The sequence below is a fragment of the Rhinoraja longicauda genome, chromosome 5 (genome assembly GCF_053455715.1).
Source record: "Rhinoraja longicauda isolate Sanriku21f chromosome 5, sRhiLon1.1, whole genome shotgun sequence".
Classification (NCBI taxonomy): domain Eukaryota; kingdom Metazoa; phylum Chordata; class Chondrichthyes; order Rajiformes; family Arhynchobatidae; genus Rhinoraja; species Rhinoraja longicauda.
The window spans coordinates 26,019,721-26,043,013 of NC_135957.1; the positions used below are offsets into that span (position 1 = coordinate 26,019,721).

Here is a 23,293-nt window from a genome sequence, read left to right on the forward strand (position 1 = left end):
TCAAATTAAAGATTGGCTTTATTTCCAGGAAGTACCAAGTTTGAGGCTTAAGTTGTTTTTTATTGATTCATTGGTGTTAAACTTGCTTTCCACCTCTCTTGCTTTGCCATTTTTGTCTTCCCTTTAAGGTAAAAATGATGTCCCATCTCCAAGTGGGAACAGCTCCTGTGCCACAGAATTATAATCTCTTATCAATAGTCAGAGCTTTTTGGTGGCTTTGGGCTACCTCAGCCTCTTACAGTTTGTAGATCACTGTGCTCAAGAGGAACTAAGACATTTGTAACATACTACAGTAGTTGCACGTGGACAGAAACAAAGACAGGTTTTCAATCAAACTGTTGACAGTGTGGGTCTTTATTTTACAAAAGTACACTGCACATACCCGCACACCTATTCACAAGAATGATAAGATAATGAATATCTCACATGACACAAAACACTCCATTTGGTACTCAGTTGTTAATGGCACAGTTACCATTATATACACTACAACAGTGGAGGAAGATTTAGGGTCACAGTATCACTCCAAAGACCTGTGTTTGATCCTGGCAGCGGGCAATGTCCATGTGGAATTTGCACATTCTCCCAGTGTCTTCCTGTTTCTCTTGGATGCTCCGGTTTCCCCCAATATGCCAAAGGTTTGGCTACTGTAAGTTGCCCCTCAGAGTGGCTAATGGCGCCAAAGAGGTAAAAGGGAGTTGATAGGAATCTATGAGAGAGCAGACATTTGCAGGTGTAAAGGGAGATAAGGAAGAAGTGATTGGGATAATGGAATTGTATCCCCAAGCGATGGTATGTATCTGATCTCCCAAGGGCACGACACATTATGCAGTAGCTATAAGTGCCATAGTCAAGAATTTCATTCCCTCAAATGCACTTTATTCATTACGCGTACAACTGGGACAGGTAATTATCTTCATGCATTCTGCGAAACAATTCAATGCATTCACTTACGATGAGTCAACGCCGCTCACATTTCCACCTTAAACACTACATTCATGCAGCCTTTGAGAGGTTGTTACACAGTGTCCAGTGACAGCAGCATCCAGACTCTGATGCCTCCCCACAGAGTCTTTGCGGTGGCACACCGAGTTTCAGGCATCCTCCAGCACGCATCCCTGCACCATAAAGTGCTCTCGGCAATATATGCCGATGTTCATCTCCTTCCACTGGAAGACCAACAAATTTCTGGGAAAAAAAAAGTCTTTGATTAGTTTAGTTTAGAGATACAGCGTGGAAACAGGCCCTTCGGCCCATCGAGTCCGCACCGACCAGCGATCCCCGCACATTAGCGCAATCCTACACACACTCGGGACAATTTTACATTTTTTACATTCATACCAAGCCAATTAGCCTACACATCTTTGGAATGTGGGAGGAAATCGAAGGTCTCTGTGAAAACCCACGCAGGTCACAGGGGGAACATACAAACTCCGTACAGACAAGCACCCATAGTCAGGATCGAACCAGGCTCTCTGGCGCTGCAAGGCAATAGCTCTACTGCTGCGCCATCGCGTTTTGCCAAACCACTGTTAGACCTCGCATGAATTATTGCATTCAGTTTTTTGTTACCACGCTTAAAGAATGTAATAGATGTTTATGACCTTGGAGAGGATAGAAAGTAAGATCTGGTCCCAGAATGCAAGATCTGGAGAAGCTAGAGACTTGTGATTGTTCTCCGAGAATGAGTATATTTTAAAGCCACAAATTGTTCCAATGTGGACAACACTAACCTGAAAGGGTAGTGGAAGCAAGTTCAGCTTGCAGTCATGTACAAATCTGAAAATAATTAAATATTTGCTATTTATCATCTTTTATAATTTTTTGTTGCATTCTCCCAGAGTTAAAGGTTCAAGATTTATGTATTAAAACATCTTGAATCAATTGTGCTTCAACAACTGTTTTCTCCAAACAATGGCAGCAGAAGCAGATTCAGTAGTAACTTTGAAAAGAGAATTGGGTAAACACTTAAAATGGAAGTGTTTGCAGGAAAATGGTGAAAAGACAGTGAATTGGAACTACAGTAATGGGACAGTTCTTTCAAAGGGCCAGCATCAGCACAATGGGCCGAATGAGCTCTTTGTGTTGCATCATTCTATGAGAAAGAGGGAGCAGAGAATACGAAAAGATGGACAGGGCAAAAGAGAAGTGAAAACAATTTCTGCAAGGAAGCCTTTTCAAAGTAGAGAGAGGTGACTGTAGTTGGCAGTAACGTTTTCATTGAGATTGATCTAACTGCAAATTGGAGTGAATATGACTGTCAGTACCTTTTTCCCAGGGTGGAAATGTCAAACACTAGAGGGCATAGCTTTAAGGTGATAGAGGCAAAGTTTAAAGGAGATGTATGAGGTAAGTCTTTTTACACAGAGAATAGTGGGTGTCTGGAACTCACTGCCAGGGAGGTACAATGGTGTAGGGAGACACAATAGTGGAATTTAAGATGCTTTAAATAGGCACATGGATATGCAGCAAATGGAGGAATACGTATCATGTGCAAGCAGAGGAGATTAGTTTAAGGTGATATCATAGGAAGGAACTGCAAATGCTGGTTTAAACCAAATGTAAACATAAAATGCTGGAGTAACTCAGCAGGACAGGCAGCATCTCTGGATAGTAGGAATGGGTGATATTTCGGGTCGAGACCCTTCTTCAGACATGTTGGCTAAAGGACCTATTCAATCAGTCTGGAGAAGGGTCCCGACCTGAAACGTCACCTATCCTTTTTCTCCAGAGATGCTGCCTGACCTGACCCACTGAGTTACTGCACATATTGTGATTCTCCTAGTGATTGAGACGCAGGCAAGTTACTAATTGCTGCCAATGGGTTGTATTCATGCTCAGCGAGCCTGCGGCTGATCGTTGGTAGTCACGCGAACAGAGGTCTGATATTGTCAATGGTTAGTACTGGTTAAAGGCAGACTGGGTCTCTTTAAATGGTTAAGGCATTAAAGCTGTAAGAAGTGGGTTGTCGATGGCATCTGTTGGAGCACTTGCTGAATGTGGCCGATGCTACGGCCTGCAAAGTGGCACTTCCTCTGAATGCCCTCTAGAGGGGGTAGAATGCGCCGCAGTCCATGAAGATGACCGAGTTCACATGAAGACCACTTGAGGTGACATGCGTGTAGTCAACAGCGCCTTGCACCATGCGGTCCAAGCAAACTTCAGTGATTACAGGTAGTATGACCATCTGGCCTCTTCGCCTCTACGTTTCCAGGCCAGATGAGGAGTCCTGACCCAAAATGTCAACTGTCCATTTCCCACCATGGCTGCTGCCTGATTGTATGCATTTCAGAATAGTTCCCTCCAGTTTCTATCACCTTTCCTAATACTTCCCACCAAAATGCAACACTTCATGGTTATTAGCATTAACTTTCATCTCTAATCTTGCTGCCCATTCATTTATAGGTTTTGGGACTGAGTGCAGGGAAAGTGCAATCATTGCACCCTTGTTCAAATTGTTTCACTGAAGCTGCTGCCAAAATAATGTCCCTGAAGATTATGTTTCTCACCCACATCTCCATTCCTTCTTCTGGCATCAGCCAAATTTCCTTCTTCCCATTATTCTCAATTCTCAGAGGCAAACCTTATGGGCTGTCCCTGCCTGCGGGCTATAAACTGCAGCACCAGCCTTCAACTCACCAGAAAAAACCTTAATCCCACTCACACTCCTTTGAGACTAGTTTTGGCTGAGCATAAAAGAGCTCAGAGCGCAGGTACAAATATATGCAACACCTGGAGCATGTAATTAATCACTACACGGAAGTAATTTGTGATGTTTTTGAATGGTTCTTGTGGAGGGCTTTTCATTCGTTTAATGTGTGTTCAGCTTTGTGAGATTTAGAGGTTTGACTGTGATAACCAAGAATAATATCGCTGCCACAAATGAAAAGCTCAACTAGTGTGCTCCTACATCTGTGGATTGTTAGTCCATGCGTCCAAACCCCATGAACAAGATGGAGCTGGCAAGGAGACCACTGGATGCCTTGTGCAGAACCTCCTTTGCCAGCAAGAGGATGTTGGCTAGTACTTGAATAAAATGCTATGTAGAGTCACAGAGCGCGGCAGCTTGGAAATAGGCCCTTCGGCCCACCGAGCACATGCCGATCATGAACCGCCCTTTCACACAATTCTTACAATAATCCCATATTTTTGTTCTCACCACCTTCCCATCAACTTCCTCAGATTCTGCCTCTCACCTACATACTCGGGGGTAACTCACAGTGACCGATTATCCTAAAAACTGGCAAGTCTTTGGGATGTGGCAGGAAACTGGAGCATCTGGGCAATTTCATGCGGCCTCAGGGGGAACGTGTAAACTCTAGATTCAAGGTCACGATTGAATATCTCCTGTGTCGTGAGGCAGCAGCTCTATTGGTGTGCCACCATGCTGCGCAATTTTTCACCACTATCCTGTCTTACTAACTTGATTGAATTTTTTGAGGAGGTGATGAAGGAGATTGATGAACGCAGGGCAGTGGGGATTGTGCACATGGATTTTATAAGGCTTTTGATAAGGTCCTTCATGGTAGGCAGATCCAGAAAATTAAGATGTAGGAGATTCACGATAACTTGGTCGTATGCATTCAGAACTGGTTTATTCATTAAAGCCAGAGTTTTGTGGTGGATGGTAGATATTCTGGCTGGAGGGCTGTGACCAGTGAAGTTCTGTAGGGATCTGTGCTGGGATCTCTGCTGTTTGTGATATATATGAATGACCTGGATATAAATATAGATTGGTTGGTGAGTAAGCTTGCTGACAACACACAAAATTGGAGGAGTTGCAGACAATGAGAAATGCTGTCAGAAGCTGTAGCGGGATATAGATCATCTGCAGAAATGGGTGGAGAAGTAGCAGATGGATTTTAACCCGAGCAGTGTGAGGTGTTGCACTTTGAGAGGTTGAATATAAGGGGAAAGTATACAGTAAATGCCAAGACCCTTAATATCCTGTGCAGAGGGAGTCCAAGTTCATTGCTCATTGAAGGTGGCAGCATGAGTAGATAGGGTGGTAAAGAAGACGTATGATATGCTTGCCTTCATTGTAGGAACATTGAATATAAGAATCAGGCATCATGGTGCAGCTCTATAGCATTTTGGTTAGGCTACATTGGGAGTATTGCATGCAGTTCTGGTCACCCCATTACAGGAAAGACGTGGAGGTTTTGAAGAGGATGCAGAGGAGGTTTTGAAGAGGATGCAGAGGAGGTTTACCAGAATGCTACCTGGATTTGATCGTTTCAGCTACAGGGAGAGACTGGATAGATTTGGATTGTTTTCTCTGGAACTTTGGAATTTTGAGGGGAGACTTAGTGTCATAGAGTGATGCAGTGTGGAAACAGGCCCTTCGGCCCAACTTGCCCACACTGGCCAACATATCCCACCCACACTGGCTCCACCCATCGCGTTTGGTCCAGTTCCCTCCAAACCTGTCCTACCCATGTACCTGTCTAACTGTTTCTTAAATGTTGGGAAAGTCCCTGCCTCAACTATCTCCTCTGGCAGCTCCTAGATCCCTCTGATCTACAACACTCCCCAGAGCCCTATCATTCACTGCATTGGTCCTGACTTGATATAAGTATATTAAATTATGAGAGGCATAGATAGGGTAGACAGTCAGAACCTTTTTTCCCCAGGGTGGAAATGTCAAATGCTAGAGACCATAGCTGTAAGGTGAGAGGCAAAGGTTTAATGGAGAAGTGCGGGACAGGTGTTTTACACAGAGAATAGCGGAGGCCTGGAAAGCACTGCCAGGAGTGGTGTTGAAGGCAGAGACGATAGTGGCATTTAAGAGGCTTTTAGATAGGCCCATGGAAGTGCTGGGAATAGAGGGATATGGATTGTGTACAAGCAGATGAGATTGGTTTAATTTGGGATTATGTTCAGCACAAACATTGTATGCCAAAAGGCCCATTCCTGTGCTGTACTAGGTTCTATGTTCTAGGTTCAATCCTGTATCCACTTAAAATTCCAGTATTCCAGGATAATATTCCAAAGTTAAATGTTATCTCATGACTTATATTTGGAACACCAGATGAGTTATTTATTAATAATGTACTTACTGCAACCTTTGCATCAGGAATTTGTCATTTGGATGGCACTATCAGAATTCTGCCCTTCATTAGTTCCCTCTTGAGCAGAGGGCAGCCTATATTCCGCTGCGATTGTGCAAGTAGAAAGTTCTACACCCTTGAAGCATATTGCAAGTTACCCAATCGATTTCTGGGGACCACAACATCTTCCTTCCTTAACATCCACAGCATCGTCTGAAGAAGGGTTCCAACCCGAAAAGTCACCCATTCTTTTTCTCCATAGATGCTGCCTGACCCACTGAGTTACTCCAGCACGCTGTGTCTCTCTTCAGTATCAACCAGCATCTGCAGTTCATTCCTTAACAATTGTTTGATTTTCCTGATGAATCAGTAAAATAATGAACAGAAGCAGGAATAGACCACTCGGCCTTTCAAGCCTGCTCCACCAAATCATAACTGATCTCCTGCCTCAGGTTCATCTTGCTGTACTCTACTCGTATCCCTTGATTCCTTTAAAGGCCAGAAATCTATTGATCTCCACTTTGATTCAACATAACAGTCGAGCCTCCCCAGGGTAGGGGATTCCTAAGATTCATTGCCGTCTAGAACTCCAAAGATCCACTGTCTTCTGGAATTCTAGAACTCCAAATATCCACCATTTTCTATGCTAGCAAAGATCCACCGCCCTCTGGAATTAGCAAAGGTTGCAATTAGATCCCCCCTCATTCTACCAAACTCTAGAGAATGCAGACCGAGCAGGACACAGAAACTCTATTATTCGTGAACCCTTCTTGTGAATTTTCTCTGCACTCACTCAATGAAAAGTATGCATTTCTTTAGCGTAGGATTTGAAAAATGGTGTACAAACACCAGGCCTATATATAATTGCACCAAGACTTCTTTATTTCTGTACTCAAGCCTTCTTGTAATAAAGACCAATATACCCTTTGCCTTCCAGATTACTAGCTTCATCTGCATGTTGACCTTTAACCTACAAGGATTCACTTGTCTCTCTGAAGATCAACACTACCCAATCCATCACCATTTAAAAAATGCTCTTGCTTTTTTGTTTGGTGCACCAAAGTAGTTCTATTGACATTTTTCCACATTATGCTGCCTCTGCCCAGTTCTAGCATGCTCACGGACTTTGTTTCCATCCCCATGAATCTCCTTTATACCCTTCTTCCTACATACAATCCCTCCTGGGATTGTGCCATCAGATTCCTTGGCTGCTTCCTTAAGCATCGTCCTTAATGGGTTCCATTTGTGACTGCAGTCTGTCAATGTGATAACCATTTAGGTGCCAGCCATGTGCCTGTCATGAATTGTATGCAGTTGTTCAGCGTAAGCACATCAAGGGAGGGCAGACTTTCCATAATCACTTTCATTTGTTGATGATTGGATTACTTTCAGGCCATGCATTACCATAGAACATAAAGACCAACACAGGAACAGGCCAATATGTTTGTGCCAAACGTGATGCCAAGCTAAACTACCCTCATCTGCCTGCAGAAGATCCATATACCACCATTCCCTGCACATCCATGTGCCCATCTGAAAACCTCTTAAATGCCACTATTGTATCTGCCAGTGTGTTCCAGGCATTCATCATCCTCCATGTAAAAAAATAGTGCCCTGCACATTTATTTGAAACTTTGCCCTCTCATTTAAAAATATGCCTTCCAGTCTTTGCCATTTATACCCTGGGGAAAAAGGTTCTATCGATGCCTCTCATAATTTGATATACTTCGGTCAGGTCTCCCCTCGGCCTCCAACACTCCAGAGAAATGTTGCTTTGTTGCAGCATTGATTTTGCTTAGTGTTATAATTTTTTTGTACCATATCTACATCACATAAGCAATATGCTGTTCTGCCACTCTTTCTTTGTGACTGGTGAGTCATTTGTCAGAATTATATGCTGTATGTTACCGGGAAATGAAACGCCAATCTTCTGTTGAAATTGTGAAGAATAACAACAGTCACCTGATATTATGTAGAAGGTCATGTTAGAATTCTTGGATTTCAATATAATTTGTGATGAAAACTTGCCTCTCAACAGTTTATTAATAAAATATCCTGGCATTTCCTCACTGAGGTGGAGTAACATGACACGAAGATTATTGTAAATTTGCTTCCACATCACATTGTTTAATGGGTCTTTGTCAACCAGTAGATTTATTAATGGATTATAAATGTTAATTTACACCCATGGCTAAATGTATTGACAAATATGATGAATAACTAAGGCACATTTAAAACGATCAGAATGATTGTTTAGACAGAAAAAGCTGGAGTAACTCATCGGGACAGGCAGCATCTCTGGAGAGAAGGAATGGATGACGTTTCGGGTCGAGACCCTTCTCCAGACTGAAAGTCACAGGAAAGGGACATGAGAGTTATAGACAATGATGTAGACATATTTATATATATATATATATATATATATATATATATAGAACAATGAATGAAAGATGTGCAAAAAAGTAACGATGATAAAGGAAACAGGCCATTGTTAGCTGCTTATTGGGTGAAAATGAGAAGCTGGTGTGACTTGGGAGGGGTGTAGAGAGAGGGAATTCAGATTTGTGCCATGATGAGCAATTGATTCTCCTGCTGCTTACCTTGTATAATGGACACAGTTGTCTCCTGTCATGCATTCAGCCGTTAGTGAAATGTTATAGTCACTGCAGGTTTTGCTTCTACATACTAAGCAGTTTAGAGTCATAGAGCATGGAAACGGGCCCTTAGCACAACTCGCCCACATTGATCAAGGTGACCAGGCAAGTTAATCCCATTTTCCACCTTTTGTCACATAACCCTGTAAACCTTTCCCATTCATGTACCTGACCAGGTAAATATTGTATTGCACCTGCCTCAACCACTTCATCTGGCAGCTCATTCCATACACCCGCCACCCCCTGTGTGAAAAAGTTGATGGATGAAAGGAAGGACCAATCACTTTAATAGGATTAGAAAGGTGCCTTCACTCAAATGGTATTATATTATAAACCAGCGGGAGATAGAGGATCAGGTATGTAGACAGATTATGGAAGGATGCAAGGACCACAGGGCTGTTGGAGTGGGTGACTTTAACATCCCCAATATTGACTGTGCTTACTCAGAGCAAGAGGATTAGACAGGGCAGAATTTGTTTTCAAGAAGGTTTCCTTAAACAGTATCTGGATAGTCCAACTCGTGGAAGGACTATACTGGAGCTTGTATTGGGGATATGAGCCAGGCCAGATGACTGGTGTTAAGGTTGAAGAGCAGTTTGGAGATAGTGACCACAACTCTAGAAGTTTGAATAGGGATAGGTCTGGGGAGGGTTGTCAGAAGATGCGTAGGAAGGAACTGTTTATACGGAAGATAGGCACAAAGTGCTGGAATAACTCAGTTTTTCTCCAGAGATGCTGCCTGGCCCGCTGAGTTACTCCAGCACTATCTTCGGTTGTTGGAAGATGCTGTGGGATATAGACCAGCTGCAGAAAAGGGTGGTAAATGGAGTTTAATGTAAGGGGAAGGTATACAGCTAATGGCAAGACCCTCAACAGCATTGATGTGCAGAGGGATTTTGGAGTCCAAATTCATAACTCACTGAAGGTGGCAGCACAAGTAGATAGGGTGGTAAAGAAGGCATATGGAATGCTTGCTTTTATTGCTCGGAGTATTGAATATATGAGTCAGGGGGTCATGGTGCTTTGGTTAGGCTGCATTTAAAATATTGCGTGCAGTTCTAGTCGCCCCATTACGGGAGGATGTGGAGGCTTGGAGAGGTGCAGTGGAGTTTACCAGAATGCTGCTTGGATTAGGGGGTTTCAGCTACAAGAAGTTGGATAAACTTGGATTGTTTCCGCTAGAATGTCGGAGATTGAGGGAGAAGTATGTAAAATGATATGAGGCATAGGTAAGGTAGACATAACCTTTTTCCCCAGGGTGGAAACGTCCAACACTAGAGGGCATAGCTATAGGGTGAGAGGGGGAAAGTTTAATAGAGATGTGCAGGGCAGGTTTTTTACACAGAGTGGTGGGGGCGTGGAATGCATTGCCAAGGGTGGTGGTGGGGGCGTGGAATGCATTGCCAAGGGTGGTGGTGGGGGCGTGGAATACATTGCCAAGGGTGGTGGTGGGGGCGTGGAATGCATTGCCAAGGGTGGTGGTGGGGGCATGGAATACATTGCCAAGGGTGGTGGTGGGGGCGTGGAATACATTGCCAAGGGTGGTGGTGGGGGCATGGAATACATTGCCAAGGGTGGTGGTGGGGGCGTGGAATGCATTGCCAAGGGTGGTGGTGGGGGCATGGAATACATTGCCAAGGGTGGTGGTGGGGGCATGGAATACATTTCCAAGGGTGGTGGTGGGGGCGTGGAATACATTGCCAAGGGTGGTGGTGGGGGCGTGGAATACATTGGCAAGGGTGGTGGTGGGGGCGTGGAATACATTGCCAAGGGTAGTGGTGGGGGCGTGGAATGCATTGCCAAGGGTGGTGGTGGGGGCAAGTACAATAGTGGTGTTTAAGAGGCTTTTAGATTACATGCAAGTGTAAGGAAATGAGGGATATGGCACAAACAATTCCTGTGCTGTACTGTTCTATGTTTTATGTTCTATAAGAGTGAACGTTTTTAGTCACCAACATTGGCAAAGCTCAGTAAGTTTCAACCCGAAGAATTATATGGAATGTAGGCAGATCATGCCGTCCCAATGATGTGAGATCGCATTTTGCATGAAGCTGCTTCATAATGACATTAATTCCTTCAAGCCACTGCTTTTGCTGTATTCTTCCTCACAATGCATCAATTCTCCCTCCACATACATCAATGCTACCACTTGGCTGCAAATTCAAAGTCATCACTGCAATCTGCTTAAACACCTCATCATTTGTGATTTTATCTCTTATATTTGTGCACCCTAGTTCAAGACTTTTCCATAAGCAGAAACAATTACTCCACATCTAAATTTAAAAACCAACAGTTAATTTCCTCTTAATTCTCTGTTTTGCACAAAGGAGCCCCAGTCTGCTTAATCTTTCCTGAATGTAACAGCCTTGTAAATCTTTACTGTGTTTCATTCAGGCAATGTGTGATTAAAAGATCAGAACTGTTAAAAGTACACTGTGCACATTTTTAGCTAGGAATCTATATTAATTTCTAGTTGAACCCCCATTTTTAGTTGAGTTTAGAAATCCAACATGGAAACAACTTACTTGGCCCACCGAGTCCATGCCGATCATCTATCACCTATTCACAATAGTTCTATGTTATCTCATTTTCTCATCTACTCCCTACACATTTGGGGCAATTTTACAGAGGCCAATTAAGCTACCAGCTTGCATGCCTTTGGGATGTGGGAGGAAACCGGAGCACCCAGAGGAGACCCACGCCATCACAGGGAAAATGTGCAAACTCCACATAAACAGCACCTGAGGTCAGGATTGAACCCAGGTCTGTGGCACTGTGAGGTAGCAGTTCTACCAGTTTTTGCACTCTTTTCCATCAGATACAGCATGGAAACTGGCCCTTCGGCCCACCGAGTCCCTGCTGACCATCGATTGACCGTTCATACTAGTTCTATGTTTTCTCACCTTCGTATGCATGCCCCCCACATTACACACTATTCATGGAAGAGTTTACAGTTCCTATGTGGCCTCAGCAGGCACTTCACAACCCATAAGATCAGAGCAGAAGAGATCACCCTTAATCTGAAGGAACTGCGTAAGAAGAAGAAGACAAAAAGCAAAACAAATTATGGTGGCACGGTGGCGCAGCGGTAGAGTTGCTGCCTTACAGCGCGTGCAGCGCCGGAGACCCGGGATCTATCCTGAGTATGGGTACTTGTCTGTACGGAATTTGTACATTCTCCCATGACCGTGTGGGTTTTCTCCGATATCTTTGGTTTCCTCCCGCACTCCAAAGGCGTACAGGTATGCAGGCTAATCGGCTTGGTGTAAGTGTAAGTTGTCCCTAGTGTATGTGGGATAGTGTTAATGTGTGGGGATCGCTGGTCGGCACGGACTCGGTGGGCCAAAGGGCCTGGTTCCGTGCTCTACCTCTAAAATTAAACTAAAACTAAAGTCACAAATCAAATCTTAAAGTTGCCTTAATCAATCATGAATGAGTCTGAAGAATGGTTCCGACTCGAAATGTCACCTATTCCTTTTCTCCAGAGATGCTGCCTGAGTTGCTCCAGCACTTTGTGTCTATCTTAAATCATTATAGTATTTTTTCCACTTTAATGGTGTTAAACTCAAATTGCGGCTGCCCAGGAGATGTGGAATATCTTTTAAAGCTGGGGGCACGTGCAAAAAAAATGAGTGGGTGAGAGAGAGGGGCAATGAGGGTGAGAGAGAGGGCTGGTAGTGGCACATGGATCCCCAGTCTCATGGAGTGAGTCGCTGTGACCGAGTGTGTCCCCAGCCCCCTGAACCAGAAGCAGCTTCTGGCCCCCGATCCTGATCCATGCCCATTCACAGAGGACTGATCTTCACAGAGTCTCCCTCTGTGCTGCAACGGCCCTATGATTCTAATTGGACATTGCCATGCTCTTGCCTCGTGTGATCACTGAAGGGCAGAAGCAGCAAATAAAAATACAGTGAAATGGCTCTGATTCCCGGAAATCTCAAACTGATCTGAAGCCATTAGCCAACGCTAGAATTCAATCCTTTACGACGTTATGATTAATAGGAAGAATGTCCTTTGCAGCCTGTAAACGAAGTGCAAGTTTTCAACCTGTAACATCTGTGAACGTAATTTAGAGGATGTTTCTTTCATTTTCTTTACTTCTTGACCTTCTCGGTCCCTCTTGCATAACATTTCATTTCCTGACCACAAGGACTGCAGGAAGCCTTGCCTCCTGGCAACAAACGCTCGGACAGCCTGCCAAGAAGTATGTGTGAGAGGTGTGGATTGATGCCCTACGCAGACCTCCGTCTTGAAGCTCTGCTTCCAATTGCTCCCTCCCTTGGCAGCTTGGCTTTGATCACCAGCTCTGCAGGTGGGGGAAACATAACTGGTAAGATTTTGCCACATCACCCCACGCTGCAGAGAGAACATGACTTCATCACCTTTGAGCACTGATGAATCCTGGCTTATATGCTATCTTTGAAGAAAACTGTCTATAATAATATCACGTTTTCTTCTTGAAAGAAGCACTGACCTTCTTTGTTGAAATCTGGATGAATTAACTGAATTCCAAAGTCTGGTTCTTTATTCAAACCGTACTCGTTGTTACTCGCGGTAGTTTTACAACCTAAAGGTTTTCTCATGAAAGATGAATGCTACCCAGAGGATAGCATTGGAAAATGCTGAAAGGGGGATAGTGGTGATGAGTATTCCTGCAGATTACACTGTGCTGAGACACCCACCTCTGCTCTTTCACTGAAGAAGAACGAAATATTAACATTTTCGGAATCTTAAGTCTGTATTCGTCCTAACTGTTGTTAAATTCTATTTAACAAAACAGTGCCTCACAGGAACAGATTCTTCAGCCCATGATGTCTGTGTCGAGCATGATGCCAATTTAAACTAATCCCATCTGCCTGCACAGGGTCTGCAACCTTCCATTCCAGTCTGTCTAAATTCCTCTTAAATTTGCTATTGTATCTGCTTCCACCACCTCCCGTGCAGTGCGTTCCAGGCAACTACCACCCTCTGTGTAAAAATGTGCCTCCGAAATCTCATTTCAACTCTCCCCCTCTCACCTTAAAGCTATGGCATCTATTATTTGACCTTTCCACTTTGAATGACTCAGACTGACGATTCACCCTGTCTTATGCCTCTCATAATTTCAAAAATGATAAATATTTTATTTAATTTCTTCCTTGATCAGAGTGAATGAAGAAGGTTAAGGACATCTTATCGAAACGTATAAGATTAATAAGGGGTTGGACACGTTAGAGGCAGGAAACATGTTCCCAATGTTGGGGGAGTCCAGAACCAGGGGCCACAGTTTAAGAATAAGGGGTAGGCCATTTAGAACAGAGATGAGGAAAAACGTTTTTAGTCAGAGAGTTGTGAATCTGTGGAATTCTCTGCCTCAGAGGGCAGTGGAGGCCAATTCTCTGAATACATTCAAGAGAGAGCTAGATAGAGCTCTTAAGGATAGCGGAGTCAGGGGGTATGGGGAGAAAGCAGGAACGGGGTACTGAATGAGAATGATCAGCCATGATCACATTGAATGGCAGTGCTGGCTCGAAGGGCCGAATGGCCTACTCCTGCACCTATTGTCTATTGTCTATTGTCTATTGACATAAAATATATTGTACAATAGAGTAGGATTACTGAATTTGCATCTGAACCTACAAATCTGCAGATTAGAACAGAGATTAGAGAAAGTTGCTGCGGTGAATATCGCTGGCTGCATAGAGGTTGCTCTGGTCTTGAGGTAAAACTACAGGTAATCTCAGACTTTGTGTGTGTTGCCGATCATGCGAGATCGGGATCAAGTGACTGTTGGCACCACATCTCACTGACACTCTGATACTATATCAAAACAAACCTGTAAGGTTTGAGATTCTATGCTTCCATATAACAGGCAACGCAGAATGATAAGTAATTAGATAATTTGGATATGGGGAGTAAGCAGAAATGGGGTACTGATTTTGGATGATCAGCCATGAACATATTGAACGGCGGTGCTGGCTCGAAGGGTCGAATGGCCTACTCTTGCACCTGTTTTCTATGTTTCTATAATTTGATTTTTTTGCCAAATTATCTTATTTTCTGTTCATAGTTTATTGAACTATTTCTAGTGTTTTTGTGTTTTTAATTAACTAAATGAGATGTTACTTCACTTGTTCACTCACGTCCTCTTTTTAAATATCTCAGGTTAAGGAGGAATCCCAAAAGCTCCATGGCATTGAACACAACGCATTGGAGTAACTCAAGGAATCAGCCAGCATTTTGGGGGACATGGACAGGCAACCTTTTATGGGTTGGGACCATTCTTCAGACCCTTCAACCCCATGGCATTGTGGACTCTGAGCACAGATTGGGTAGATTGTAGGAAAGGAGAGGTCGAGGGTGTTGTTTAGGATAAGGGGGCAAGCGTTTTAAAGGGGATCTGAGGAGGTATCTTTTCACCTAGAGAGTGGTTGAAATCTGGATCATGCTGCTGAGGGGGAAGTTAAAAAATCATACGTGTCTGGATGAGCACTTGAATGACCAAGACAAAGAGGACTACAGATCAAGTGCTGGCCTGCCGGTTGCTAAGCATTTTAACTCCCCTTTCCATTGCCATACTGACCAAAAAAGCTGCAACATGACAGCCTGTCTCTTAGACACAATGTCCCAATCGGTGAAAACAAGTATACCATACACCTTCCTTCCCATTCCATCTACCTGTGTTGCCACTTTCAGCGAGCGATAGACTTGAACTCCCAAATCCCTCTGTACATCAATCCTGTGCTTCCTCTGCTCCAGCTATTTGGTTAGCTTGTTCAAGGGGATAGCATGAGCTGATGGGCTGAATAGAACTCCTCTGTGAATCTATAAATGGCTTCGTTTAAATTTTCACCAAAGTACACAAAGTGCTGAGGTAGTAACTCAGCATCTCTGGAGAACACGGATAAATGGCATGTTGGGTCGGGGACCTTCCTTCCATCCATTCTTCTTCATTGAGATTTCCTTTTGATATCATGGTCCTACTGATTTATGTTGCCTCCTCTGGGCAAGTGCAGTCTATCAATGCACCAGGTTGTTGACATTATCCATGCTGGTATACTGGAGGCCAAGCCCAGCCAATGGGAATCTAGTGCACTTGCAGGAAGCTCAGCTAATGGGAAGATAATCTTCTCAAGTGCATCAACACAAGTGAATCAAAATGATTTAAACTCTAATGATTGGTGATGTATCACATTAGGCATGGAATTATAGAAACATGAAAAGGCAAATAGATAATAGACAATAGACAATAAGTGCAGGAGTAGGCCATTCGGCCCTTCGAGCCAGCACCACCATTCAATGTGATCATGGCTGATCATTCTCAATCAGTACCCCTGATAGATAGAGTACCCCAAATAGATAGAGGTTGATGTTGTCAACCTGGAAGGATGCAGAAAAAAGTTATGCGGATGTTGCCAGGACTAGAGGTGCTGAGTTACAGGGAGAGGTTGGGCAGACTTGGACTTCATTCCTTGGAGCATGGGAGGATGAAGGGTGATCTTCCAGAGGTATATAAGATCATGAGAGGAACAGATAGGGTGAATACACAGCCTTTTACCCAGAGTAGGGGAATCGTACTATTACAACTTTTAAGAAACATTTAGGCAGGTGCATGGATAGGATTGATTTAGAGGGATATGGGCCAAATGCAGGCAGTGGGATTAGTGTAGAAGTTAGTCAGTGTGGGCAAGTTGGGCCAAAGGGCCTGTTTCCATGCTGTATGACTCTATGACTCTAGGGATGGGGACTAGGTCACAAAGGAGAAATGTCAACTTTGAAGTAAGTGGATGGGACTGTATTAACTGGGTTGAAATAAGTGGGTAGAATTGTATTAACAGCCTCTGATGGTCATAGCATTCACAAACATTCTGGAATTACATTTTTCCCTGCTGGAAAATTCCATCATTGCATAGTAATCCCATCTATGGCCCAGATATATTCTGGTACAGCAACCTTCATAAAAACCCAGATGTTTAGTTTAGATATATGATGAACTTGCAAGCCTTGTTCGATTACCAGTTAACTTGGGGGGGGTTTTCCCTCTAGAATTTGTTATGTTTAAAAACCAGCTCATTTTTATTTAGTTTGCCAGGTAAAACGACAATGTGCTCAAATTATTTTCTGAATTGTCAAAACATTTAAAATATCTCAGATGAAACATTACCCAGTCGGACGGCAAATTCAGGGCTACTTGGTTCAATTTAAAATTTTGCAAACCTGACAACAGTTTAGTGTATTTAGGGATACAGCATGGAAACAAGCCCTTCGGCCCACCAAGTCTACCACCACGTTCACATTAGTTCTATGTTATCTCATTTTCTCATCCACTCCCTACAAACCAGGGACAATATACAGAAGCCAATTAACCTACAAACCCGCATATCTTTCGATTTGGGGGGAGGAAACCAGAGCACCCGGAAGAAACCCATACGGTCATGGGGAGAACGTGCAAACTCCACACAGACAACAACCGAGGTCAGGATCGAACTCGTGTCTTTGGCGCTGTGAGTCTGCAGCTCCATCAGTTACGTCACTGTGCCGCCACAGGTTGGTGAGGATTTGGTTAAAAAGCCCTGGAAGTCAGTAGTAAAACTTTGGTAGCAGAACAGAGCAAGAATGGAACAAGAATTAATCCCTATTGCATCTGAAGCCCCTCGCAAGTAATGGAGACTGGAAATCTGCAGGAACAATGATTGCCTTGAAAGATCCGAGTACAGGTTAATAGCTGTTTTCATAAATGCTGTTAACATTTGTAAAAATAACAAGAATACCTTGTGCAACAATGCACCTATTAAGAACCAGAAAATGGGGTCAAATGAGGTATTCGGTGAAAAATAAAAATTAACCCTGTTGCTACCAATGAGACTGAAAGCTTACTTTAATCAGAACGATATACTTGCCACTTCATTTGGATTCCATCCACGCTCACTCTTTCAAAGGGATAATATTCAGCTTTGATGCCGCTGAGCATCACAAGGTAGATGTGATTGGACACTAAAAGCAGGTGGATTCAACAGATCCCACGGACCCATTTCGAGAACCAATTGTGTCAATTCAAACACAAAGAATTGCAGATGCTCTATTACAAAAAAAGACACAAAGTGCTCAAGTAACTCCGCGGGTTAGGAGGCATCTCTGGAGGAAATGCAGAGGCGATATTTCAGATCGAGACCCTTCTTCAGACTGATAATAGTAGAATGGGGGGAGGAAAATGGTATTGGAGGAAAGTGGGGGGAGGAAGGTGGGGGGGAAAGTTGAGGAAAAGAGGTGGGGCCAGACAAGGCTTGGCAAATAACAGGTAGATATGGATGAGGAGGAGTTTTGATGAGCAGATGGATGGACAAAGGCCAGAGATGCAAAGAAGACAAAAGACTGTAAGAAGAGTGAAAGGTGAAGCCAGAGGAAGGGATAAAGATGGAAGAGGCCAGGGGGGAGAGAAGGAATGGATAATGTTTTGGGTCGAGGCCCTTCTTCAGACTACACTCTTCACTCTCCAGAGATGCTGCCTGTCCCGCTGAGTTACTCCAGCATTTTGTGTCTATCTTCGGTGTAAACCAGCATCTGCAGTTCCTTCCTGCACAGTCCCGGTTCCCAGCTCTTTCACTGTCGAGCTCCCTTTCCAAGTATCGAAATTACCGTTGAATCCGCTTCCACCACTTTCCAAATCACAGTTCAATGTGTAAAAACAATCTCCCCATTTCTCAAAGGGATGTTTCATTGCTTATTTTAAATCCGATCTTCCTGTCAGGCGGAACAGTTTGCTCTCAACTTTGCTACCAAAAGCCTTTGTAAATTTGAACATCTCTTCTAAATTTCCTCTGAATGCTCCCTGTTCCAAGTGGAACAATCCCAGCTTCTGTAGTCACTAAACTGCTTGATCGTGACCTCATTCAAGTAAATCTTTTCTTCCCCTATTTTTCCGACCAGCAGCAGTACCTAGAGATATGATGTCAGCCTATTAAGATGCACTGCATGATCTACTGCATGCAAAAAAGTCAGGGCAGCAAATTAAAATGAAAACACTCTCCACACTGGAAATCTGAAATTAAAAACCTAGACAATACTGGAAACATTCAGCATATCAGATAGCATCTCATAGACACATGTTGTACAGCATGAAAATAGAATCTTTTGCCCAACTTGTCCATGCAGCCAAGATGCCTATCGACACTCATTGCATTTTCCTGCATATTTCTCATATCCCTCAAAATTGTTCCTATCCATGTCCATATTCAAATGTCTTTTAAATCTTGTTATCATACCTACTTTTCCCATTTGTTCTGTTAGCTCGTTCCTTATACCCATCGCCCATTGTGTGAGGTTGCCCCTCGAGTCCCTTTTAAATCTTTCCACTGTCACGTTAAATCTATACCTTCTCATGTTTTATTCCCATTTTCCGGAAAAAATATTGTGTGCTTCAATATATCTATGCCCCTAATGCTTTTATTCACCTCTAGATGGTGAATTTTACATGGACTATATATAGACTGTCCATATATATTATATTGACACCCATTCCTGTGTCTCCGATGCTCTGGGGAATGAAGTCCTAGCCTGCCCAATCTCTCCCTATAATTCAGGCCCTCACGTCCTGGCAACATTCTTGTAAATCATCTTTGCACTCTTTGCAGCATAAGAACATCTTTCCTACAGCAGGGTAACAAGAACAATACATTGTACATCAAATACAATCTCACCAACATCCTTTACAACTGCAATGCAACGTCCCAACTTTTATACTGAGTACCCTGTCTGATGAAGGCCTGTAGGCCAAACACCCTCTTCATCTGTATGTCTATCAGTAATGCTGCTTTCACGGTGTATGTTCTAAGTCCCTTTATTCTCCAACGCTCCACATGGTTCTTTTGTTCACTGTGCAAGTCCTTCTCTGAATTGACATCCCAAAGAGCTACAGAGGTATCACAAAATGCTGGAGTAACGGAACAGGTCAGGCAGCATCTCAGGAGAGAAGGAATGGGTGACGTTTCGGGTCGAGACCCTTCTTCAGACTGTCTTCAGTCTGAAGAAGGGTCTCGACCCGAAACATCACCCATTCCTTCTCTCCTGAGATGCTGCCTGACCTGCTGAGTTACTCCAGCATTTTGTGATACCTTCGACGATTTGTACCAGCATCTGCAGTTATTTTCCTACACTCCCAAAGAGCTACACCTCACTCTTATCTGAATTAAACGTCACGTGCCATTCTTCGGCCCGCTTACCTGGCTGATCAAGAGTCAACTGTAATTTCTGACAACCTACTTCTCTGTCTATGATACCATCTATGTTAGTGTCATCTGCATCAATGACTTTCTGTCTCTTCACGATGTCAGAAGGGAACATGTCTGGATTGAGGTGTTGGCAGACTGGGCTGCTGGAGGCCCTGCAGCAGCCTGAGGCTGGATTGGATCAGGTGTTGCTCCAAGTGGGGAATGGATGTGGCCTGCAGCAGCATGGAGCAGTGGAGGACATCGACACGTCGCCTGGCCAGGACAATGCCTGCAACTCCAACACAGTGCCATTGCATGGACAATGGGCCTTTACGGCCAAGTTAAGACTTTAACATTTTTAACAACTCTGAACCTGAAAGGTACAAGAAGACGCTGGACTCTCACACACTGCCACAGTGTAAATTACTATTTTACCCACTTGTCCTTAAGTATGACTAGACCAAGTGGACCTGTTGGGCCCAAACCTCTCCAGCATTGGTGCAGCACCCTCTCCTCCCCACCTCCCCTCTCCCCCCTCCCCCCTCCCCTCTCCCCCCTCCCCCCTCCCCTCCCTCCTCCCCTCCCTCCCTCCCCGTCCCCTCCCCCTCCCTCCTCCCCCTCCCCTCCCCTCCCCTCCCCTCCTCCCCTCCCCCTCCTCCCCTCCCCCTCCCTTCCCCCTCCCTCCTCCCCTCCCCTCCCCCTCTCTCCTCCCCTCCCCTCCCCCTCTCTCCTCCCCTCCCCCTCTTCCTCATCCCCTTCCCCTCCCCCTCTCCCCACACTCCATCCTCCTCAACCCCCCTTATCCGCCCTCCTCCCCCCACTCCCTCCCTAAGAGACAGATTTAACTTTAAAATGTGAATAACTTTAAATATATATCACCAATTTCAATTAAACCTCTTCCATTAGCACCAAAGAGACAGCAGTGAGTACGGTGAGCCTAAAATTGTTGTGCTATCGTGTACCATTTTGGATGTAGTTCAGGAACAAACAAACAAACAAACGAGAGTTTTAGTATATAGATTGTGCTTCATGTATTGTAAGATTGTTACTGAACTGTATGCAAACAAAGAGTTTTACTGTACTTAGGTACATGTGATAATAGGGTTCCATTGAAAGTACCATTGAACTGCTTGCTGATAGTTGTATAATGTTCAGTTCTGTTTACAACTCCTGGCTTACAAAAATCCCCTTGTCCACCTGTTAGAAAAGCTCATCAGGCCACAAGGTTGACAAGTAAGAGTCACACCACATTTGGCACAGTATTACCTTTTCCCATCAGAGTGAGTTCAACCAATGATCCATGACAGTTAATTGCAATTCCCTAGCCAAGTTCTCCATCATTGACAATCTGGAAGTCATCGGACACTTAATGGAGCCAATGATGTAAATACTGTGGTATCGGGCAGTGACTAATTTATTACCTTCCCCCTAAAACATCTACAAGTGGGTGATAAAAAAGATTGGTTTGCAACTCCAAAAATTATCAACAAGCTCAGCGCCATGTAAAAACGAATAATATATAACTATGTAATAACTCCACAGCCTCCAACCTTATCATTCCCCAGCCCTGCACTGCCTGCTTCTCCCTAAAATAAAAGCAATCAGTCTAAAGAAGGATCCGTCCCAAAACGTCACCCATCCATTTTCTCCAGAAATGTTCCCTGACCCGCTGAGTTATTCCAGCACTTTGTGTCTATCTGAAGCTCAACACTACCTTGTGTGCAAAAAAAAGGCACAAAGTTCTGCAGTAACTCAACAGGTCAGCATCTCTGGAGAATATGAATAGTTCCCACTGCTCTCCCGCAGATGGGAGTTCTGTGAGACCACCCACCCCCCCTCACTGCTCCCCCTCTATGATTCCTCCTGCTGTCGAGCATCATCAGATCCTTGTTTCTACATTTTGACTGCTCCACTGCGAAATCTCGTCAAGGTATGCCTACTTTGAAGAAGGTCTCCTCCTCTCAAAGAAGAAGGTACAGGAATCTGAAAACTGTGACTTCTAGGTTCAAGAACAGCTTCTTCACAGCAACAATCAGGCTCTTGAACACCAAACAACAATGACATTCTATGGACTGTGTCTTTAGTTGCATTGTGCACTTAGGTTTTTTTGCACTATTATGGATAGTTAATAGTAAGGTGATTAAATTATATATATTATTATGTATTTATCTGCGTGTTATTGTACTTAAGCTGCAACAAGTAAGTATTTCATTGTTCCGTTGCCGGTATATTGGCAATTAAACTCACTTGATTGTCTTGATTTAATGATGCGATTTTCTATAATGCGGGGTTTCTCAGGAACGCAACTATCGCGTCTGTACCAGGGCCGATGCACTGAAAAAGAGGCAGGTTTTGCGCTGGACTCTCTGGGCCGCTGGATTGAGCAAATATTTAAATGCAATATTTAAATGCAATGGGATGTGCAGAGAATGCATAGATACCTTGCTGCTAGACGGCCCCGGGGGAAAGATGACAGTGCTCCCGGCTGCTGTTGGCGTCCACTGTTATTGCCGCACTACATCCAGACTGGGCGGCACTCTCTGTGTTCATTCAGCACCTGGGCCAGTGTGCAGGCAGACACTCGCTCCTGCAAGCGGACAGACAGATCATCGTCCCGTCAACGCGCCGTTGTCCGGCTCGGGGCGACATTTTACCCCTCCCCCCCCCCTTTTTGCATGAGTCAGTCGCATTAACGGAGGAGAAGGGGCGTGAAGCCGGGCGACCCCCCCGGTCCATGGGCAACCTACCCGCCTCCGTCAAGGAATGTCTGAGCGCCGGCCTGGACATAGACTGGATCTCCACCGGGGACCACTTGTCATTAGGACAGCAGGTAGATTGCTCTGGCCTTTGCCTGCCTCGGTTACACTGCAGCTCCGGTTAACCATCTCTTCTCCTGCAACTAATTCTTGATCGCAGCAATAGTATCTCAGACCGAAACTTCATCTAGTGATCCACCCACACGGTGTGTGATTGTGTGTGTGTGTGTGGTGGGATGGTAGTGATGGTGGAAGGGTGGGTGTTAGAGCTAGATACTAGATGAAGAAGGGTCTGAAGAAGGGTCTCGACCCGAAACGTCACCCATTCCTTCTCTCCCGAGATGCTGCCTGACCTGCTGAGTTACTCCAGCATTTTGTGAATAAATACCTTCGATTCGTACCAGCATCTGCAGTTATTTTCTTATAGATACTAGACGAACTACATTTGTCATCAGAGCTATTTTCTTGCTGCAAGGTGGATGGACCATTTTATATTGGGAACATATTGATGTTTTTTTCAAGCAGGAAGTGGTGACTCACCATAGATTCATGAGGATGGGATTATAGAAGGAAAACTAAACACGTAAGGGACCATTTGAAGCATTGGTACAATTTCCACAGGAACCAAACTGACCAAGAAGGTTGGG

The 23,293-nt window shown here is 44.2% G+C and overlaps 1 protein-coding gene and 1 long non-coding RNA gene across 5 annotated transcripts in view; one reads left to right on the top strand and one right to left on the bottom strand.

The window, feature by feature from the left end:
* Nucleotides 1-350: 350 nt before the first annotated feature.
* Nucleotides 351-22,814, bottom strand: LOC144593505 (uncharacterized). The gene is made up of 3 exons (XR_013547260.1): nucleotides 22,638-22,814; nucleotides 22,332-22,477; nucleotides 351-1,188 (listed from the first exon to the last, which is right to left on the bottom strand). It is a non-coding gene; the product is annotated as an uncharacterized LOC144593505 (long non-coding RNA).
* Nucleotides 22,358-23,293, top strand: part of hmgcll1 (3-hydroxymethyl-3-methylglutaryl-CoA lyase like 1) — a 65,531-nt gene continuing 64,595 nt past the window's right edge. For all 4 annotated transcript variants that reach the window (XM_078399176.1, XM_078399173.1, XM_078399175.1 and 1 more), the window contains exon 1: nucleotides 22,358-22,720. In XM_078399176.1, coding sequence (XP_078255302.1) covers nucleotides 22,625-22,720 — 96 coding nt within the window. In that variant the 5' untranslated portion in view covers nucleotides 22,358-22,624. The remainder of the gene's footprint in view (nucleotides 22,721-23,293) is intronic.